Below are 22,075 nucleotides of genomic sequence, written 5' to 3'. Positions count from 1 at the left end.
TTTACATAATCAAGCATACAGTATCTCTATTCTTTCTTTTCTAAATTGATGTAAACAGAGTCCAGATGGCCGCCTTGAAGTCAAAGGGCGCCATGGAAGCTCAGCACTGCATATTAAAGATGTGAAGTTGTCAGATTCTGGGCGTTATGACTGCGAGGCTGCAAGTAGAATTGGAGGACATCAGAAGAGCATGTACCTTGACATTGAATGTAAGTTCCTTTCAACTTGAGCGTTTGTTAAAATAACTTTGCCGGCTTTGTAGAAGAGAAGTTCTTATCAGGAAATAAAAATGCACATGAGGTTCATTTGTCAGTACAGCTTGAGGATTGTAGTCATTGAAAGCCAGTTATTAGAGACATCTAGTGGCTGCCATGGCATATTTCACAGGGCTATAAACTTAATGATGCATTCTGATATTTAGCTCTTTCTTCTTTTGCAATATTTAATGAGAAACATAAAGAATCAAATGAGTCACTTTCGTTTTGAATAATTATCTAATAATTTCCTGTGTATGTCTAGGTGTGTATTTTTGAAATGAGAATTCTCTGCCTCAGAAATGTACTGTTTTCATTTCTTACTAAATTTGTTCTATTGAATTATTTATGCCAGCATAAGATATGGTACACTTGTAAATATGGTGAAATACATTTGAGTTTATAGTTTAGCAAAGTTGAATATATTTCCTCTAGAAAATGGGATCCTCATTACACAGATTAAGAGTATATTTTTATCCTTCACAATTTGGTAATATTGCTAACAAAGAATACAAATGTAAACTATATTTTTAAATTTATTTTAGATCCTTATATAGACTTAAAAAATTATTGTAAATGTAGTGTACATAGCGGTTACAGTTACATAAGTCACGTAGTGAGTATATTTTTAAATTCTCAACATATTATCCAAATGGTATATACTCAACACCTTCCTCAATGAATATCTGAATCTTGAAATCAGGAGTTTTCTAATACTTGAAAAAGCAGAGATGGTTTAGTGGAAATATTTGAGATATTTTGTTGAGAATTATAACTACTAGGCCATTCCGACTACATGAATATTGATTGAAAGCAATAGTAACTGTGAAATAAAATGTATTTTTCATTCAGAATGTCCTTTGAAGGAAAATATTCTGACAAGGACTTTTGTAAGTAAGCTGTACTGCTTGATATCTTATAGATCTAGACAAACTAATATCAGGTCACTCCCAAGAAGGTCATTTATTGACATCACACATATTTTAATAAGTAAACAGATTTAATTTTTGATACTATTGAGAATATAGGTAATAATGATTCAAAATAACATGAATTCCTTTAGCAGAGTTTTGTTAACTACTTTTCTATCCTGAAACTTATCCTTTATTTCATTTTCAAATCAACAACACAGATTAATTTTAAAACATTTATCATACATTCAAAATAGTTATGTTTAGTTTTTTGGATTGAAATATAGATAGATCAAATTTACTTTGTAAATTGTATTTTCTTTCCTGATTTTGATCAAAATAACCATAAATAAAGTCCTTTTACTATTTACTATTTACCATTTTACTATTTACTATTTACTATGATTTATATTAGAAAATACTCAACTATTCAGGAGGGGAATTTCTTAGGTGAGTTCTTGTCATTCTCTCAAAAAAACAGTATTAGGAAATATATTCCTTTTATAAGTCTACATTCGTAGCACTTTCCAACTCAAACATTTTCAAAGTTATTTTCTGTGTCATGAAAAGTACTCAGAAGAGTGGAGAGCATAAGCAATGAATATTGTTAATAATTCCACCACACAGAAATGCAGAATAACTCAGGGATGACATGCTAGATCTAGAATAAAGAGAAGCTAATTTGGAAGCCCTAAGACTCATGCTAATTCTGAGACTGCACTGTATTTTGGTGACACTTCTGTTTCTATGGAAAAATGGGAGGTAATAGAACAACCTTTTATGGATATTCATATTCAAACATTAAGTATATTTTTTCTGAAGCATATCCATATCTATATTTTTGCAGCTTCTGCATTACCCTCATTGTATAATAACATAGGTATTTGCATGAAATTGAAACAATCTAAACCTAGACCTACAACTGCTACCAATTGATATTCTAAAACCACATTGAAAGGTTTTTATAACTATACCAGGTCAAACCTAATTCTGTTTCTATCCCAAGTCATACAAGTCAAAAAGAGGAATATAGTATTTCTAGTGACTTATTAGGATACTAGGGTCAACAGAAATTTAACAGTTAAACTGCATTCAAATTTTTGAACAATGGATAGTGATTTATCAAGACAATATGAGATGCTTGTGTATAATGGCATGTGATATTTAGTTATCACTGATTTCAGCTAGGGAGAAAATAATGATGTGAATGATTGTATATTTCAGTATGAATTGTTTCTTTTGTAATCTTTGACTAGCATGAATAATTTAATACAAATTGTATCTAAGCTGTTCTTTCATGAGAACTGAAAAGTAATGAAGTACAGTAATGGTTGATTCTAGATGCATTCATCTTTACTTTGTAGTTTTCAGTATTTCATGATTTTTATGAAAATATTTGTAGGTTAATGTTGATCCTAAATCTCACTAGAAAATTTTTAGATGCTCCAATTTACACAGGACAAAAAGATACTGTTACATAAAAGATTTTTTGAGAATTGTTGATATATTGGTATTATCCTTGCCACTGTATTCATTAAGCTTGAGGTAAATGAATTATATGACAATAAAAGTTTCCCATATATCAAAAGTAATTATAATTTATATAAGAATTGTTAGTTTTCCTGAATATGTATGTTTTTCTCATAAATACTGTTTGCTAAAAATTGTAGCACTAAATGATTTTAATTTTTTTACAATAAAATACATAAATTTATTCTGTTTTATAAGAGATAGAAATATACTGTTTTTAGAAAGTACACAAAAAGTCCATGAAAAGCCCATAAAGTGAAGATGAGGAATAGAAGAGTGAAGGGAAGGAGGAGTAAATCAATGTGTCTACATGTGAAGAAGGCACAAAGAGTTTCAGCTGTGTGCAGTGCAGAAGAAAGATGGAAGAGAGAGCAATAGATGAGATCCATTAGGCTACAGTGTAGTACAGACATGTGTAAAATAAAACAATGAAAAACTTTTGCACTGTTAATATGTATTAAAAGTGATGAAAAATTAATATCAGGAAAGTGGTACAGGATCTTTTGGGAAGTGGGAACTATGTAATATACATTTATGGAAATAGAAGAATGAAACGGTTGAAATTGTTTCCAGAAAGAAGAGAGGGGGATGAAAATTGGAGTTTGAATGGGATACTTTGTGTGACAATGTCCCAAAGAAATCACTCCATACAACTGACAGATGATAAGAAAAATAAAGTTTTCAAAAGCTCATAAAATTTGATGTTTATATGACTGGACATCTAATAATAAATAAATAAATAAATAAATAACAATAAATAAAATTTTTCCAGCTCCTCCACGTTTTTGGAGATCCTTTCCTGTTCCATCACTCCTTTTGTTTTCCTCTCTAGGCATCCATTTATTTTCTATCAACCATGATTTAGTTTATAATTCTAAGTATGGAGTTACAAAGTATTACTATGAAATTATTTCATTGTTTTTAAGTTTATTAATCTAAGTTTATTAAGATACAATTAACAGAAATTTATGTCTTTAAAGTATAGGAGTTATACTCAAATTGCACAATCATTACTTTTGACAAATGGTAGCTATATATACTAATAGGATATAATGTGATGTTTGATACATGTATGCAGTAAGAATTACTAAAATTCAATAATTGAAACATCCATCATCATTTCTAAATAACATTTTATGTGAAGAAATTTGAAATTTAATCTCAGTTACTGTGAACATTGTGTTATTATAGCTATTCACTTCACTGTGCAATAGCTCTCAAAACTTATGTGTTCCTTCTTTCCAAAGGTGGCACTTTAGCATCAATAACTTTTCTTTTGTACCTTCCCACTCAACAGCCCAGGGATAGTATCATGAATTCTGTACTTCTGATTTCAGTTTTGACTTCACAAGGTAGAAGAGTGACGTGGTACTCATATCTCTGTGCCCAGATTATTTCATTTTTAACCTAATATCCATGAGACTTATCCATGTTCCTGACAATGACAGCATTTCTCCCTTTTGAGGGTTTCAGTTTACTTCCCTGTATAGACAAGAGTTTGTCTTGCATTCCTCTGTCAGTGGACAGTTAGTTGAATGCTATTCTTTTGCTGTTGTGAACTATGCTGCAGTGGACAGAGGAGTGCCGTTATCTCTAGGACATTTCCTTTAGACACACACTCAGAAGAAGGATTACTTCACTGTAGGTTATTTCCATTTTCAATTTGTTGGAAACCTGCAAGATTTTCCATAGTGGCTTCATTAAGTTATATACTTGGAAATGATATACAGTGCCTGTCCAATACTTACATTGCACCTCCTTGATAAGTATATGAACCAGTGGGAAGTAATATATCATTATAGCATTAATTTAAATGTTCATAATTTCTAATGATGCCGGATGTTCTTCATGGCCTGATAAGTGTGTGTTTTCTTAGAGGGAATATCTAGTCAAGTTGTTTGCCTATTATCAAAGTTCTTGCAAGTGACATTGCTATTCATTTAAGTTGATAATACATTTGGGTATTACCAGATAAATGCTTTGAAAATGTTCTTTTCCATTATGTGAATTGTTTTTGCTGAACTATGTTAACCAATGTGCTGCAAAAAAAAAAATACAATAACTTACTATACTTGTTCTTTTTATTTTATTATACATATGGTAGACTTTTGTATTTGAGATTGAAATTCTGCTTTTTTAAATGTTGGATATATAAAAAGGCCAATATTTTATATCATTTGGCCAAATACATTCTTTCATCTACAACTATTTTCTCCTTTTTCTTTTTAAAGTCAAATATGAAGATTTGAATTTTCCAGTCTCCTTTTGCCAAATATGACAAATAGGAATTATATGCATAATGCCTTTTTTGTTCTAGTTAATAATTCCTCATTAAATCTAAAATCCTTAAGGTTTTATGGCTATGTTTTCTTTTTAGACTTCTGTAATTCTAGGCTTTATCATAGTTATGTGAGAAATTTTTGAATTTGGTTTTTTAAATCATTGTCCATTAATTCACATGCGTATATCTACTGAAAAATGCACCACTTATCAGAAATACTTTTATTTTTCTAGATAGCATATTTTCAAAATGACTAATCTTTTCAGAATAATAGTTTATAGTTTTATTAACGTCTCCATCATTTACTTGTTTTCTATTTTGAAGATTTATCTTTTATTTTCAGCATTTTCTTTCCTTTATGCATTTTCAATTAACTTTGCCCTTCATCTCAGATTCTAAATGTATCAGGTAATTATTATAAATAAATCATATTTTTATAATAACTCAGTATTTCTCTTAGGCAGGGCTTTAATTGCATTTTATGAATTGTAATGCATTGGATATCCTTTGTTGTACAAGTACTATTATTCTCCTTATCTGCTTATATTTTTAATGTTACACATGCTACATACATCTTTTGTGATAGTGATATTTCTTTTAAGCAGTTTCCATTTTAAACTGAAAATAAAAGTATTTTATATTTATTTGAATACAGTATCTCTTCCTCTACATCATTCTCGAAAGTTATTTTCCACATTTACTGTATTTTGGAGGATTGGAATAAATAATGAAATCAAATAGAAAACCATGTTATGTTTTTCCAATGTAGAACATGTTATCATTTCAATATTACAAATTGATCTTTAAGTCATTGTGCTAAAGAGTTGACATTTTAAAAAATGGATTATGAATACAATGCATCTTGATCAATGTCCTTTCAACATTCATGCCCTTCAGTGTTCTCACTCATCCTTCCACTATTTACCTCATTCCTTCACTCCTCTTATTTTTGTAGGATATACAGTGAATTCCTGACTTCATTCTCTCCCTCTTCTTATTTTCATTTTGTCTCTTCCTTTCCCCTTGATCCCACAGACCCCATGCAAGTACTCACTTCCTGGTGTTTATTTTATTGTACTTTGACTTTGCCTTTTAATTGAAATATGGTACAATCATGAGAACATGGTTCTTATATCTATAAAACAAACGTGTCTGATATTTTTACATGAGTATTAGTAGAAATCTTTAGGTTTATCTTGCCATTAAATCACTGTGCAACAGATGAAAGTGATTTAGTTATGGTTTATTTTAATAATTGAAGTCTAGTTTGTCCTAAATAGAGTTTATGTAGCAAAGATTATAACGATACTTATGTAGCAAAAGGATATTACAGTGATAAGCTTGTCATCACTCCACAAGAAATGACTTGAAAAGTGGAAATGTTTAAATAATAGGAATGACTGAAATACTTTGATTATTAACATTCTCATTAAATCTAGGACGGGAGCTATGAGAATTACAAGCCATTACCCATTTTCAAAGAAAAAAAATAGCATAGAAGTCTTCATTACCTAAGCCAGGCATCCTCAGTGTAACAATTCTAAGAACAAGCAGGGAGAATCTCATCATTTCTAATTTTTTAAGAGCTGCATTACCATATTAGTACTAAACTCAATGTTAAAATGTTAAACCTTTTTAAAAAGAGTTTTGTTCAAATCTCTTTTGTGTTCCAGCTTAAGCAGATTCCTTGGCATCCTGCCAGTTCATTTTAGCTTCAAAGGTATTACCTGACTAAGAAGCAGTTGAACTAAAGTTTCAATTAGGAAAACAAAGGAGATAACAGCCATGTGATATGAGATTGCATGCAATAAGCACCGATTACATACTATGTTTGATTACAATTATAATGTTATAAAGTTTCCTGAGTAGGTAGTCATTACATATTAACTTAATTAGACTTAATTATTTTATGTGACAAATTTAATGTAAAAATTACATGGTAACAATGCTTGTGAAGAAACCTTGATTTTTTTTTAATTTCTAAATTTCTCTAATTGAGCTTGCAGCACATGATTTTTAATTCATGTTACATATAATAACAATTTCTAAATGCAACATTTCCTCTAGTATAGAGTAGGCCCTTAACAATATCAAATATATCTCAAAGCTGTATGTATGGAAATATGACACCCCAGATTTATGCTACTTCCATATTTTCCATTGTAACAGTTAATAGATGTGTACTTTACTGGATAATCCTTCCTTCAGCTCTTACATTCTATCAATAGAAGACTTAAGTATACTTTGCTTCATGTTCTATATAAGGTGAGATATGAACCAGAATATAACACATAAAGTTACTTCAGCAGTTTAATATTTAAAAGTAGAAAAATTACCTTGGCTGCAGCAGATATATTATATCTCTGAGTAAAATTTTGTCAGGGTATAATCATTTATCATATACATTTAAGCTATTGAAACTTCAAAGATGAGGGCTCATCTGCAGACTTAAATTGGTTCTACTTCATTCAAATACTTGGACAAATTGCTCTTGTTTCCCTTGCCCAGACTGGCATTCAAATGCAGATCTTTCTGTCTGTCTCTCTTGAGTAGCTGGGATTAGAGGTCTGTGCCACAAATCTGGCCCCAAATCCTTTATCAGAGGATTTTGCCTCTCATATAATTTGCAAATATTTTAAAAATTTCATAAACTTTTTTCTATTTTTTATATTCTATTTTGTGATATTTTTCAGCATCATACAATCACTATTTTTGTCCCAATTAATTACCCTCAATTCAAGCGCTAAAAGCATTTTTGTATGTGTTTTTTAACACTAACCATAGGATACCTGTCATTGATTATTCAATTACTTTACAATGCAGTTATTGAATGTGTACTTTATGTAAATACATAAAATGTACTTCCTGTAGCAATAGCCTAAGATAAAACTTTACTTGAATATGTGAACATTTATTTTAAAACTCAATTTCTACAGACTGTATATATATTTTATCTTTTCAAAACATAAGAAATAAGGGAATGTTGCTGTGTGAACAGTTGTTCCTTCTTTGATAACTCAGAAATTTTTATGTAAGAGACAACTTTTTTCACATCAACTTTTATATATGTATCCGAATCTTTAAAACAATATAGGTATTTATGGAAAATACACTTAAATAAAGGAACCAAAGAACCATGTACAGCACAATATGTTTCTAAGTACTTGATGCAATATATTAGGAAGGAGAGATATTCAGCCAAGAGAATGATTAATATTTGATAGATGAATAATTCACCATACTTATAATCAATCCACTCCTATGGCTAGTAATAATTACATCATTAATAAAAGTCAAATTAGAGTGAAGTCCAATGTGTGCTATGAAGTCACATATAAGCATGCTTTACTATAAATGACTCTTACAATTTGACTTGAGGGTCATAAAGTATGCTGAGATTTATGCATACATTGGCTGTTAAAATTTAGCGCAAAAATGCACATCCAGTGTTATGGGTAATGGGCAATAAGCACACACCTAATTTTGTATTCCACATAGCCATTTGAATTCCCATGGTTCATGGACTGAATCCAGTTAATTGCCATAGCTGATTCTGCATATGACTGAACATATAGTAGAAGTGGATCTGTGAAATCATTAATTGAATTATCCTCTAAATATGCCAAAGGATATATTAGATTTTACTCCCTTGGTAGTTTCCCTGTGCATAAATGAAATGAGAAAATTCAAATTAATGAATGAAAAAGTAGAGATGCTTCAGATGTTTTTAGACTATGCTGAACTCTTGGATAAATTGAAGGAGCAGCTTCTTTCAAAATAAGGAATAAGACAATAACATTTCAGTACAACTAAAGAGGTTACAGGATAAATTGTGTAATTATAGAACTATCAAATTAATATGTATTTCCTGTTATCTGCTAAAGTTAATGGTGACATGTAGATTAATTACTTGTCTTAGATTTCCAACCATTAATTTTATAATTACTTAGTGTGTATTTTGTCTTAAGTGTAAATTCATCTGTTTCACAAAACAAGCATTTTTGTCTTGCTTATGAAATTGAAATTTCATTTATAGAGAGGAAAATACAACTATCTTTTTTGTAATTTCATGGTTCTTATAAATTGTTATTAGTGGATTTTATCATAGTGTGATTGAGCATCAATGACTGTACAAGCAAATGGAATGCTACATCACTAGGCACAATATCCTATAAGAATAACATTCTATATAGAATTGTTAACCAATACATCACTTACAATGTGCAGCTATAAATCAAAACTGACTAGAGAGACAGGACAGGTCAAAGGGCTAAAGGCAGGTCTGAGGAGCATGGCTGGAGCTGAAGGGACAATGCTTACAAAAACATGGACACAAATCAGTACAGGGCTGGGTAGACTATCATAAAGTCCAGAATTTATAGATGAGAATTTTAACTTTTCTAAGATTATAGTGACTCCACTAATTTTATCTTAAGGTAGACATTGGTAGGCCACTAAGCTAGAAAAGTGCTTTTTAAGATTTTTAACCTAGGCAATAGGGTAGAAATAGACATTGAAAGATGGAAAAAATATTTTTTCCTGACTGTCTTTTAGTGGTGACAAAAGAAAGGCAAAGTTTTAAAAAGTAAAACATTATATTTCACATTAATATATCAACACTAAACGTGAATCTTAATGCCTACTGATAAAATAAAAAATGAATTTAGGTGAGTACAGTCATTCTCCTAAATGTATATATATGAAAATAGAACCATGAAACGAGGTTATGAATGGGATTGGAGAAGACAAGGGAGAGAATGAGGGAAGTGGTGACATTGATCAAGATATGTTTCTTTTAATTGAAACTGTTGAATTGAAACCCATTGTACAATTACTTAAAGATAATTTTTTTATTTGTTTTGTTTTTGTTGCCAGTCCTGGGGCATGGACTCAGGGCCTGAGCATTGTCCCTGACTTCTTTGTGCTCAAGGGTATCACTCTAACTCTTTTTTTTTTTTTTATAACTTTTATTGTCAAACTGATGTACAGAGAGGTTACAGTTTCATACGTTAGGCATTGGATACATTTCTTGTACTGTTTTTTACCTCCTCCCTCATTCCCCCCTCTCTCCTCTCTCTTTCCCTTTCTCCCCCCGCCCCCCCCCCGCCATGAGTTGTTCAGTTCATTTACACCAAACAGTTTTGCAAGTATTGCTTTTGTAGCTGTTTGTCTTTTTTACCCCGTGCCTCTCGATTTTGGTATTCTCTTTCAGTTTCCTAGTTCTAATAACAGTATACACGGTTTCCAATATTCTTAGATAAGGTACAGAGATAGTGCAGGTACACCACAGGAAGGAAAGCAACTCCTTTTACAATAGCTTCAAAAAACATAGAGTACCTAGGAATAACCTTAACCAAATAAGTGAAAGACCTCTATGATGAGAACTGTAAAAACATGAAAAATGAAATTAAGGCAGAACTAAGGAAATGGAAAAACCTCCCATGCTCCTGGATTGGGAGGATTCATATAATCAAAATGGCAATATTGCCAAAGGCTATCTACTAATTCAATGCAATACCTATTAATATCCCAACACCATTTTTTAATGAAATTGAGGAAGCAATCAGAAATTTATATGGATCAATAAAAGACCCAGAATGGCAAAAACAATCCTAAGCAAAAAGAACATTGCTGGAGGAATTACAATACCCAACTTCAAGCTGTGTTATAAAGCTATAGTAATAAAAACAGCTTGGTATTGGCACTGGAACAGGCCTGAAGACAAAAGGAACAGAATTGAAGACCCAGAAATGAACCCACAGAACTATGCCTACTTAATCTTTGATAAAGGAGCTAAAAAAAAAAAATAGTCTGGAAGGTTGATAGTCTCTTTAACAAATGGTGCTGGCAAAACTGGTTGAATACATGCAACAAACTAAAACAAGGTCCTTATATATCACCCTGCACCAAAATCAATTCCAAATGGATCAAAGACCTCGAAATTAAAACAGATACCCTGAAAACACTAAAGGAAGGAGTAGGAGAAACACTTGGGCTCCTTGGCACAGAGAGGAACTTCCTTAAAAAAGACCCAGAAATGCTACAAATCAAAGAAAGGATGGACAAATGGGACTGCATAAAACTGCAGAGCTTCTGCAGGGCAAAGGACATAGCTCCCAAGATAAACAGGAAGCCCACAGATTGGGAAAAGATCTTCACTCTAACTAACTCTTGAGCCACAGCACCACATCCGGCTTTTTTCTATGTATGTGGTACTGAGGAAAAGAACCCAGGGCTTCATGTATAAGAGGCAAGTATTTTACCACTAGGCCATATTCACAGCCCTATAGATAATAATTTTTAAAATTGTATGGCTAGGAAAAAAGAAGAGAGTTCAATATAAAGTGGAAATGGCTTATATAATATTCAAAAGATATTTGAGTCCCCAATATTGCTTAAATTAGGACAATACATGTTACATTAAAAGTGCTAAATTTTGGCTTTGATTGCTTTCAAATTATTTCTCTATAGTCCTTTATAAATATAATTTAGTAGGTATGCTTGTATAGTGCTTTACTTGATAGTATTTTTCTTGAGGGCATTTTTTTTTTATGTTGCAGTTCTCACAACTTGTGGCATGTGCTCTTATCAGCATTAAGTTTGTTGTGTGCAGGTCAAAACTCAGCAAGAAGTAATATTTTATTTAGGTCATAGGAACCAGCTACAAAAAGAAATTGTCAAGAAGAAATATTGTCAAGAATATAAATATGAGCAGAAGGGACTGGAGAAAGTTAAAAGTTTGCCTGAAGCAAGTTATGGACTCAGAAAATCTCATATAATGACAGGGTGCAGGGATGAGTACCAGCTGCACGTTTAGGTCTCTTTGTGATGAAAAGGCAACCAATAAAGGAGGATTTTTAATCAAAATACCTGTGACTTTATACAGAGGCTGAAGGCAATCTTACAATTTTCCTGGTGTTCCTGATACAGATAACATTGAACCTGGTAAAGATCTGTACATAACTTTTTATTTTATCTATTCTTTAAAAAAAAATTTCTTTTTGTAGTTCTACAAAGGAGGTTCAATTCAACATAACAGTTTGTGAGAACAATCCTCAATGTATCACCACTTCATTGCACTGTCACCCCTTCGATAGTTTCCCCCTAATTTATTTATTTATGCATACATACATATGAGCCCTATATATTTTCATATATTTGTAATTTAAAACTAACATTCACATATGAGAAGAAAACATGAACCACTGTCTCTGTGAGACTGAGTTACTCTTTTAACATAGGTTTCCTATCCCTTTCTCTAAAGATGAGATAATGTAGACAGATAATCTTTTTTCCAAATAAGGTCTCTTGTTTTTTTTTTTTCCCCAGAGAGCAGTCCTCTTCCCCAAACCATCCAGAATTCCTGGGATCACAGATACATGTCTTAGAGATTTTGTTTTGGGTAGATAAAGTTTTGGTGGAGCTCACTTTGAAATGAGATTCTTCCAAGGAATCCCATGTTTATGAATTAGTATAATCAGATATGTTAAAATGCCCACATTACCCAAAGTAATTTCCAAATTCAACACAATCTTTACAAGAACAGCAGTGTCATTGTCCAATCTTCTGTAAAAATAAAAAGACCTCAATTTCTGTGAACACTACAAATACCAAACAGCCCCAATTTATCTTTAAAAGGAAAACTTTGAATCATTGAAGTACCTAATTTCAAAGTACAGTTTAACACTATATTATTCAAAACAGCATGGTATTTGCATAAAAACAGATCTGTAGACCAATGAAAAGAATAGAGTGCTTAGATATCAACTTCCAATCTACAGCTGAATAAAATGTGCTAGGAGCATCAGTGGAGAAAGGTGATTGTTTTCAACAAATGGTACTGCTAAAATTATGTTTCTAAGTACAATTCACTATCCTACTCTCTGTGTCTCTCTCTCACTCCCCCCCCCCCACCTTGCTCTCCTGGAAATTCTATTCTATTGTATTGTATTCTAATCAAATTAAAGACTTCTAAGATCTAGGCATGATGAAATCACTAGAAAAATTACAGACAAAATGTTTCAGGCCACTGAAATGGACAAGACTACAAAGGTTTCTAGATGAGACAGGAAAAGTACTTGATGAAAACAAGAAGAGACATAAGTAATAACATCTAAAAAAAGTTTTATCTCAGCAAAATTAAAACAAATAGTACAGAGGGAAGATAAAAATCTGTAAAATGGGAGAAAAGATTTGGCAATTACTTACCTGGCAAAGGTTTGCTGTCTAGACTAACAATGCAACAACCAAAAGCCAATGACACATAATACCCAAATAATCGGATTAAAAATGGACAATAGACCTAAAGCTAGGGTTTCCAAGTGATAGTATGCAAATGGGTAATTGATGTGTGAGAACACACTCAATATCAGCAGCTGTCAAAGATATGAAAACTAAAATCGCAGTAAGTTATCATGTGTGTTAATAGAAATGTCCACTATGTGAACTATGAGAGATAACAAGTGTGATGGCAAGGATGTGTAGGAAAGTGAAGGGGCCCAGTGGTGGGGAAAGTGCTGAAGCATTATGACAAACAGTAAGAAAGCTCCACCAAAAATGAAAACTTGAATATAACATTTGATCGAGCTGTTCTACTACTGGGTTGATTTCTACTGAAATCAGAATGGAGAAGAAATGCCTGCACTAACCTTTTCAGTATTGAAAGGATAGCATTGTTTAACCTGATAAAAACATCAAACCATATAGGTGTATGTATGCATATATATGAGTATATATGCATACATAATACAGATGAAATTCATGTTCTATGTAGGCAATATTAGCAACATTTCTAGTTTAAATACACAAAATTTTAGATGTAATTTAATTGAAAAGCATACTTTTGCACAGAAATATAAAATCATCCCTTTAAATAACTATATATTCAAACATTGAAATTCAGTGAAGTTACAGTATTTGGCATTTTGTCTAGCTCATTTTTCCTGGACATCTTAAAAGTTAGAATTTTACAGTAAAATAAAGTTTATTTTAAGGGAGAGAGGGCTTCTTTACATTTTTTTAAATTCGCTTGTGGCACATTGGGTAGGCCTAGGAGCTCAAATATAAAAGAGCTGATTAAAAATATAAAAGCCTATGTTTTGTTCATTTATATGCATATGGTGATCTTTTTATAAGAAGTTACTGTTAGAATGGGATTTTTTCTTAAATAAATTTGAGTTGGACAATGATATTTGTGCATTAACGGCAAGAAAAATGATTCACTGACATGATGATACATGGATGAGATTACAGAGGTAATGCACTGTATCTTGTTGATACAGGTAAATATCAGAAACATAGAGAGGATTACATAAACTATTGGTAAAGAAGATTACTTCCAAATTTGTATATAAAAGTTTATTGCAGCTCTTTATCAACTTCTGGTGATTAAGTTTGCTTTCTGGCCTTAGTATATGGACAGTTTTTTTTCTAGAAAAAGTCAGGGTGATATGAGTTATATAGACAGAGACAGGCCAATGACAAGTGACAGTTTGGCAAGCAATTTTAACTTGTACCTGTCAGCATATGGATTTAGAATATTTTGTGAAGGCACTTCCTTACCTCCTCCAATATAATACATTTTTCACTTTTTTAATAAATCATGTGTAAAAATATAAATTCATTGGAGTATTATAGACATGGATTGACTTTTTAAAATTAAGAATTACTGAACAATTAAAATGTTCCTGTTTTCATGTAAAATTCAAGGTAGGACAAATTTAACGCTGAGTACTGTTTCTTATTTTAATAATAGAGCTATTTCCAGACTAATAATATTTAAATGGTATGATTCAATATTCAAATGTCATATTTTCCTGACTTCAGCTATTACCTGTTAAATAGCCAACCTGAGAATTCTTGTGACATATTTTGGTATTTACTAAATAGTCAGTGAAGACTTATCTTAAAACATTTTAAACATTTTGTACTATTGTTTTCCAGATGCTCCTAAATTTGTTTCAAATCAAACAATTTATTTCTCTTGGGAAGGAAATCCAATCAACATAAGTTGTGATGTAAAATCAAATCCACCAGCATCAATCCATTGGAGAAGAGAAAAATTAGTTTTACCAGCTAAAAATACCACCAATTTAAAGACGTATAGTGCAGGAAGGAAGATGATATTAGAGGTAAGTGTTCACTAATTTTAGAGTATATTTAATTCTAGTTACACAAAAATATGTGCTGACCATATATATAATATATGTGTATTTGTGTGCATATTTGTATGCATCTGTGTATTTGTATGTATTTACATATAATAAATACAAAGTATGTACATATATAATGACTATTAATGCTCAAGTCAGTTTCATGCATTAGCATCATGATCTGTTTATTCTTAATGAATCATCATTCATTAAAACAAATATAATTTGTAGCAAAGACCCTATTTTTCACAAGTTCACTTTTAGAAAGAAAAGCAAACATATTAGAAACATATAAATTATCTGGTAGCTGTAGAAGGACAGAAATTCAACTTCAGTACTCATGCCCTTTTAGATTTTTTATAGTTCTGTGCTTCTCTGACTCTTATATAGAAAGTTTAAGAACTGGCCACATATTTTATTATTCTAGTGTAGGGTCCTACTTTAACCATGTTTGTTGTTAATTGTTTACTTTAAAATAAGATCATATAAAGTGGTTTTATACTTCCCAAATTGAATGGTGTTATAATATTGCTTTAATATACTGTTTTAATTGTTAATTGTATATTATATTATCTAGTCTCACATTTTATACAAGTGCATACCAAATATTAGTTCTTCTAATTTAGGATACTTTAAAACAACTGGGGAGAGTTTTTGCAGTCCTATTCAGATCAATCTGCTACCTTTTCTCTATTCATTCAGTTTGCATGAATTAAAGTAACTTCAATTTTTAATAGTACCTGATTCTTAAAGTAACATATGATGTTTCCATTTGTTTCCCAGTACCTACTTGGCTTAGTAAATGGACTCAATAAATGTTTGGTTACTAGAATCATTCACTATGACATTTCCAAATATTTGAAAATGTAATGAGTATTTAATACATTTTTTCTAAAATTATTTTAATGTAAATCAGTTTTTCTGTAAAATTTAAAGAGAAAGTTCTAACTTTTAATGAATTAACATGGCTGTCAACTTTGTAAGGACTATTTGGAGAGGCTTTATATAAATTTCGTATTTAATTTTAACCTGAGTTTAAAAATTAAAAATAATGGGGGAAAATAAAGGAAGGAGTGACATTGTCCAAAACTGGAGTGTAATTGTTACCTGACTTATGAAATGGTAAGCCTTCTGTTCAACCCCCTCATAATAACAATAAAATTGTATTTTTTAGATTCAAGGTATCTTTAAATATAGTTTTGAATATCAGATTAGACTCCTTCTTGCCAAAATAAAACATGGCAGTCTAAGATGACTTACAAACAGAAATTTAGGTCGTACTTCTTTTAGGCATTTTATGTATACAATGCCTTGTATTCCAAGGCAAATGGGCTAGGATAGTTGTTTTAAGAGGACTCTCTTCTTTTTCCTCCTGGGTCGTCAGGGGGTCAAATCTACGAACATACATAGAAAGAGGCCTCTGCTGCCTGCGTCCTCTTCCTCTTGTAAAGGCATCATCAGCCCTACTGAATCATGAGCCTTTGGATTATGATAGTAATTGTTGACTTGAGTTGCATACTTTTTTAAAAGCATTTGTTTATTTATTGTCAAAGTTATGTACAGAGAGGTCACATTTTCATACATAAGGCAGTACTTACATTTTTTTATCCAACTTGTTACCTCCTTCCTCATTCCTCTCTGCCCGCCCCCTTCCCCCCCTTCCCCCCTTCCAAATTTTCCTCCTCCCCCCATGAGTTGTACAGTTGGTTTACAGCATATAGTTTTTTACGTATTGCTGTTGCATTGGTTTGTCTTGTGTCCTTTGTCTCTCCATTTTGATATCCCCCTTCCCTTTCCAAGTTCCTATACACATATATACAATATCCAGCGTACCAAAATCAGTTACAGTGATATCTTGTACAAATCAAATCATAGAGGATTCAAATGTGGGTTTCAGTATTGGAAGCGGATAGGACACAATGTAAAGCAGGCTGTGGAGGAGGGAGAATGGCTTACTGCTTCTCTGTTTGCCCTTGTCTAGACTTGGATGTATCTGAGAAACCACAAAACCATAAGCCAGAGGTATACATGCTGAGTTTACATGTACATAGGAGACTTTAGTTCAAAACATGGCCAAAGAGTGATGTATTGCATACATTTTAGTGGAAGAACACCATGTTTGTGAAGGAAGGCAGGACAAATAGATATCTGGACTGAGAGTATATTCTAGGGACCTTACTAACAGATTTATGAGGAAGTGCAGAAGCTAATGGAAGACAAAAGTCTCTATGAATACTTTGTTTATTGATGTTAATTGTTGCCCTACACTACCGGTATCTGGTGTGAGAGGTAGTTTTCTAGCCTTAGAAAAGAATGGATGGTTTTATCCAAAGGTATATTGCATGAAGAAAAGAAAGGTAAATCAATATCCCTTTGAAGTTTCTGTCTCTCCATAGATTAAGCAACATTCCAATTCATTGTGTTTGGGATAAGGCGTCTTTATGTCCTTCAAACTCTTAGGATTATTTCATTTCAGGCTTAAGGACACATTGCCATGTAGTTTCTACTTGTCTTATTCTATACACTTCGGAAATGATGTTCTTGACATATAGGCAATGTTAAAGTATGTCATTTGTAGAAAAAATTCTCATGCTATGTAATCTGCATAAATAACATTTTGCCACATGTAAGTGAAACATATTTTTGTATTACTTTACAAATATCCAAGTGCTCTGATTTGTTAAGAGATTGATTTTGAGCAGTTTTGTAGGCATTTTCTTTGTTATAAATTATGTATATATCTTAATAAATATAATGATGTATAACCAACATAACATATACAGAATATGGAAACCAATAATAAAAGTAACATGGAGCATTACTAATTTTTAGTTAGTAGAATGTGCTGTTGGCTATCAAAATGGATGTCGTTTCTATAAAAAACTTGCAATGGTCACATTATTGTTGTTGTTTTACCAAATATATTAAAAGTAAAATAGAAAATTGAGCACTAATATACTTACATGGTTTATGCAATTCTCTTTGTGTATGTGTGTTACAATGTGTGTGTGTGTGTGTGTGTGTGTGTGTATGTGTTATTAGTGATTATCTCCAGAACCTTGCTTACTGGGCTACTGCTGTATTTTCTTTTTCTTTCTCTCTCTCTCTCTATATAATCTTGAGCTTTTGCCTGTATCTGTCATACCCCTTCCTTCTCCTGACTCCCCCTTTCTAGGTATGAGTCATACTGTTTGGCTTACTATTTCAGATTGGGCTTTGCTAAGATTTCCTGGACTGCCCTGTAATCTTGACCCTTCTGTGTACAATTTTTAAGTAGGTTAGAATTACCTCATGGCCAGAAATTGATTTCTAAAGTCTCTCTTTAATTAATCATAGATTCTTTCAGCTAATGGCAATAAAAATCCATCTGCAATAGTTATCAAAACTATTTTAGATTTTATTTTATCTGAACACACACAAGGAACCAAGGCAGTTTTAATATATGAGCAAGAATAGGTGGCAAAGATTCTAATGTGGTATTTATATTATCTGTGTTATTGTTCCTTGTCCTAAATAGAAAATGCTGACTTCTAAATGCAAGGATTTCTCACCAGAGGATACTGAGAATGGGAAATGAGGTTTCATGCAGGCTTGGGAAAGCAGGTTAACCTCTTCATGAACACTGTGATCTCAGTTTGTGTGTGTAGATTCAAAATTGAATTTTTGATCCATTATATTGTGTGAAAACCTAACATCACAAATGAACTTAAATTTATGTGAAGTGGATTTTAAATAGAAAAATAAATGGGATATGAGTGATGTTTGTAATATTTTCTGGATAAGTTCAGCAATGAATTATATTTTGGTACGGATTTAAATGCATTTATTTGATGATTTATAATGTACCTTGGGCTGTGTTTTATTTTGGTAAGTTATTATTTGCTAAGTTTTCATGTGAAATAATCTTGGTCTCCACTTGCTTCTTTGCTTGTTTTTGCGTTTTAAGTGTGTTCCCCAAACTATATCCAATAGACTTCAAAGGCACATGTTTTGCTAGATTAAAAACAGAACTTTTGAAATTAATTTTAATCTGCCACATGATGGATCATTTTCTGCATTTGTTAACTGTGTGACAAAAATAAATGCCTTACTTATTTAAGATATAGTTGTAAAGCTTTTCCTGTTGATACTTGAATTTCCAGTGAGGAAAAGGGATCTAAGTCTTCTGAAAATGATTCCAGTGAAAATGTTTAAGGTTAGAAATTTTGCAGTGTCATATATTCTTCTGACAATCCTGGGCCTGTGTTGATTCAATAAACATATCCTTTGTGTTGGAATATTTGAAGCCTTTCTACTAGGCCTGGAGAATAAAAACAAATATTGAATCTGGGTGCATGTTGTTCATTCCTATAATCCTCTCTATTCAGAGAGCTGAGATTTCAGGATTGTGGTTCAAACCTGCATAGGAAAAGTTTGACACTCTTACATCCAATTAACCACAAAACACCTATGTGTGTGTGTGCGGGGGCGTTATACATAAATATTTTCATAAAATTATAATGTATTTATATGTTACATTGCTCTCTATATATTTAGATCTTCATTTGTGAAACTATGTTTAGTTAAATTAATCCTGCTTATTAAAAATTAAATGTAGGAAAATGAATTTTGTAATCACTCAGATGCACAGATATAAGAGAAGTAAACATTCCCAGCTTTAAACTTATGTCCTGTTCCTGGATGGACAGATGACTAGAAAATGAATGACACAAATTTTTTATTCTGGGTCAGAATTACCATCTTCAATGGACCTCAAAATTGCTCTCTTAGCTAATAGCCTCCCATTACCACAAAATCATTTTTCTCTCTTTTGGGATAGCATTGAATTAGTAGCAACTCTCTTAAAAATGGTTACCGGAATTGAGAATTATATCTATTACTATCATCAAATCTCTCTTATGAATTGGTACTTCAGAATTTCTGAACATTAGAATCACAGGGTTCTTCCTACTGTTCACCAATACAAACCCAAAAGGTTAACTTAATTATGGATTTCAAATGTGTAAAGATTGAGGTCAGCTATTTCCCACCTACACTAAAAGAGAATGATAGGAGTTGAATGAAAATGTAGGTGCGATTCCATTAATAGATATGAAGAACATATTTCTGTCTGTGTAAATTTGCACAAAGGCAATATTTTCTTGATAAAGAGCATGTTGGAAAGATTTTAGAATTACTCCGCATATTTTGTTAATATTTTATATGCATAAACTCAAGAACTAGAGGTAAATCATACTAGCTTATGCCTTTACTGAATTTTAGCCAGATCTGAAGCTGTAATAGAAAAGTATGTTAACATTACTTTTAGTACCAACTTCCTATTTTCAATGTCACACTTACATTGTTTCAGTCTATCAATTATCTTTGTATCTGTCCATGAATGTTTCTATCTATCAATCACCTATCTGTCATTTGTCTAGTTACCTATCTACTGTCATCTCTTCGTTATTTATAAATAGATGTATACATATATGCTATTTCTATAATTTACATACTGGTAGGTAAGTTTTTTTTTTCTACTCCAGATACACCAAAACCATTACATTGATTCAAATAACGAAATAGTTAAGAAACCTAGTAATACAGGGAGTGAGGTTTTGTATGTTGCTTTAAATTCTTATTTGATAAAGAAAAGGAAAATGGTTAGTAATGGTTTAGTGAATAATTGCTGCTATTTGAAAATGGCAGGCATACTAGAGCCTTTTGAATGTTCCTTGAATTTTAACTTTTGTTTTAATGTTTATTTTAGATTGCGCCCACATCTGACAATGACTTTGGACGATATAACTGTACAGCCACTAACCGTATAGGAACAAGATTTCAGGAATATTTTCTTGCTTTAGCTGGTAAGTGTAGGAATATACGTTTTTAGATGTCCTGATATAGTTCTGTTATCAAATGAGATTTAAAATTGAAATTTCTAATTGTATGTGTTAACACAGTATATCTTTGTATTTTCATAAGTCACTAAATGATATAATTAGAAACAGAGAACCAGAACTGTCGGGCTCGGTTCGCCTCCCCTGGCGCAGAGATCAAGGCTCTACTACGCTTCTCACAGCTCCCTTTCTCACCCTCTCCCCTGGTCACCCGACCCGCAGGTAAGGCCAGGGTGGAGTGGGGGAGTCAGCACAGACCTCAAGTGCATGCGGTCGAACGAGATCGCTTACCTCCCTCCTTACCCTTGAAGAAAGCCAAGCATACACGGATCTCGGAGATGCTTCAAGAGCAATCTGATTTATTAAATCGGGGGCAAGGGCTAATGGCAGGAATGGACGAGAGAGGGTGGATCGGCCAGGACGCTGATAGGCCGCGAGCTTGCCATATGACCCCCTCATGAGCTAACATTACTCGGAAAGCGCCAGGCCGGGGGAGACTGGGGGAGCATGGGATGGCGAGAAAGTTTGAGGGCTGTTCGCAAAGCCGGTTCTTCTGGTTCTGGACCCAGAGAATTGTGGCCTGCTTCCGCATTCCCCAGGGCTGGGGGCAGGGTGGCATCTCGGGAGCTCTCCCAATGCCCATCCCCCGTCAAGTCCAGAGGCTGGACCCCAACACAGAACTTTAAAATTTGTAGCACATTAATTTCACATTTAGTAAGAACTTAGAATGCATTTAGTAGTTATTATATTTATTCTAATTTCCAAAAAGGCAAAAAGTGAGTTATTTGTGATATTAAGTATCATGTAGTATCACAAATTTTAATATATAAAAATAAAATTACATTTGTAATAAATATTTTAGTACACACAAGTTTTATATAATTATATATAAGAGTATAAAATTATGTATATATAATTAAATATACTTATATACTTACTGTATTTTACATTTCAAAACACTAAATTACACATATTTTAAACATTAACAATAATATTTACTTATGAATTGTTGTTAAAAGTGATTCCTCTATGTTTGTATAAAAATCTTATAGGAAGGAAGGAAAAAGGA

General features: G+C 32.2%; 1 protein-coding gene across 2 annotated transcripts in view; it reads left to right on the top strand.

Annotated features, from left to right (window-relative positions):
- Ncam2 (neural cell adhesion molecule 2) overlaps positions 1 to 22,075 on the top strand; it is a 297,979-nt gene that overhangs the window by 211,400 nt on the left and 64,504 nt on the right. For both annotated transcript variants that reach the window (XM_048345940.1, XM_048345941.1), the window contains exons 9-11: positions 59 to 209; positions 14,919 to 15,106; positions 20,877 to 20,973. In XM_048345940.1, the coding sequence (XP_048201897.1) occupies positions 59 to 209; positions 14,919 to 15,106; positions 20,877 to 20,973 (436 nt within the window). The remainder of the gene's footprint in view (positions 1 to 58; positions 210 to 14,918; positions 15,107 to 20,876; positions 20,974 to 22,075) is intronic.

The sequence above is a fragment of the Perognathus longimembris genome, chromosome 5, assembly GCF_023159225.1.
Source record: "Perognathus longimembris pacificus isolate PPM17 chromosome 5, ASM2315922v1, whole genome shotgun sequence".
Taxonomy (NCBI): domain Eukaryota; kingdom Metazoa; phylum Chordata; class Mammalia; order Rodentia; family Heteromyidae; genus Perognathus; species Perognathus longimembris.
Note: the sequence above shows the minus strand (reverse complement) of the source record. Positions and strands in the feature narration are given on the sequence as shown.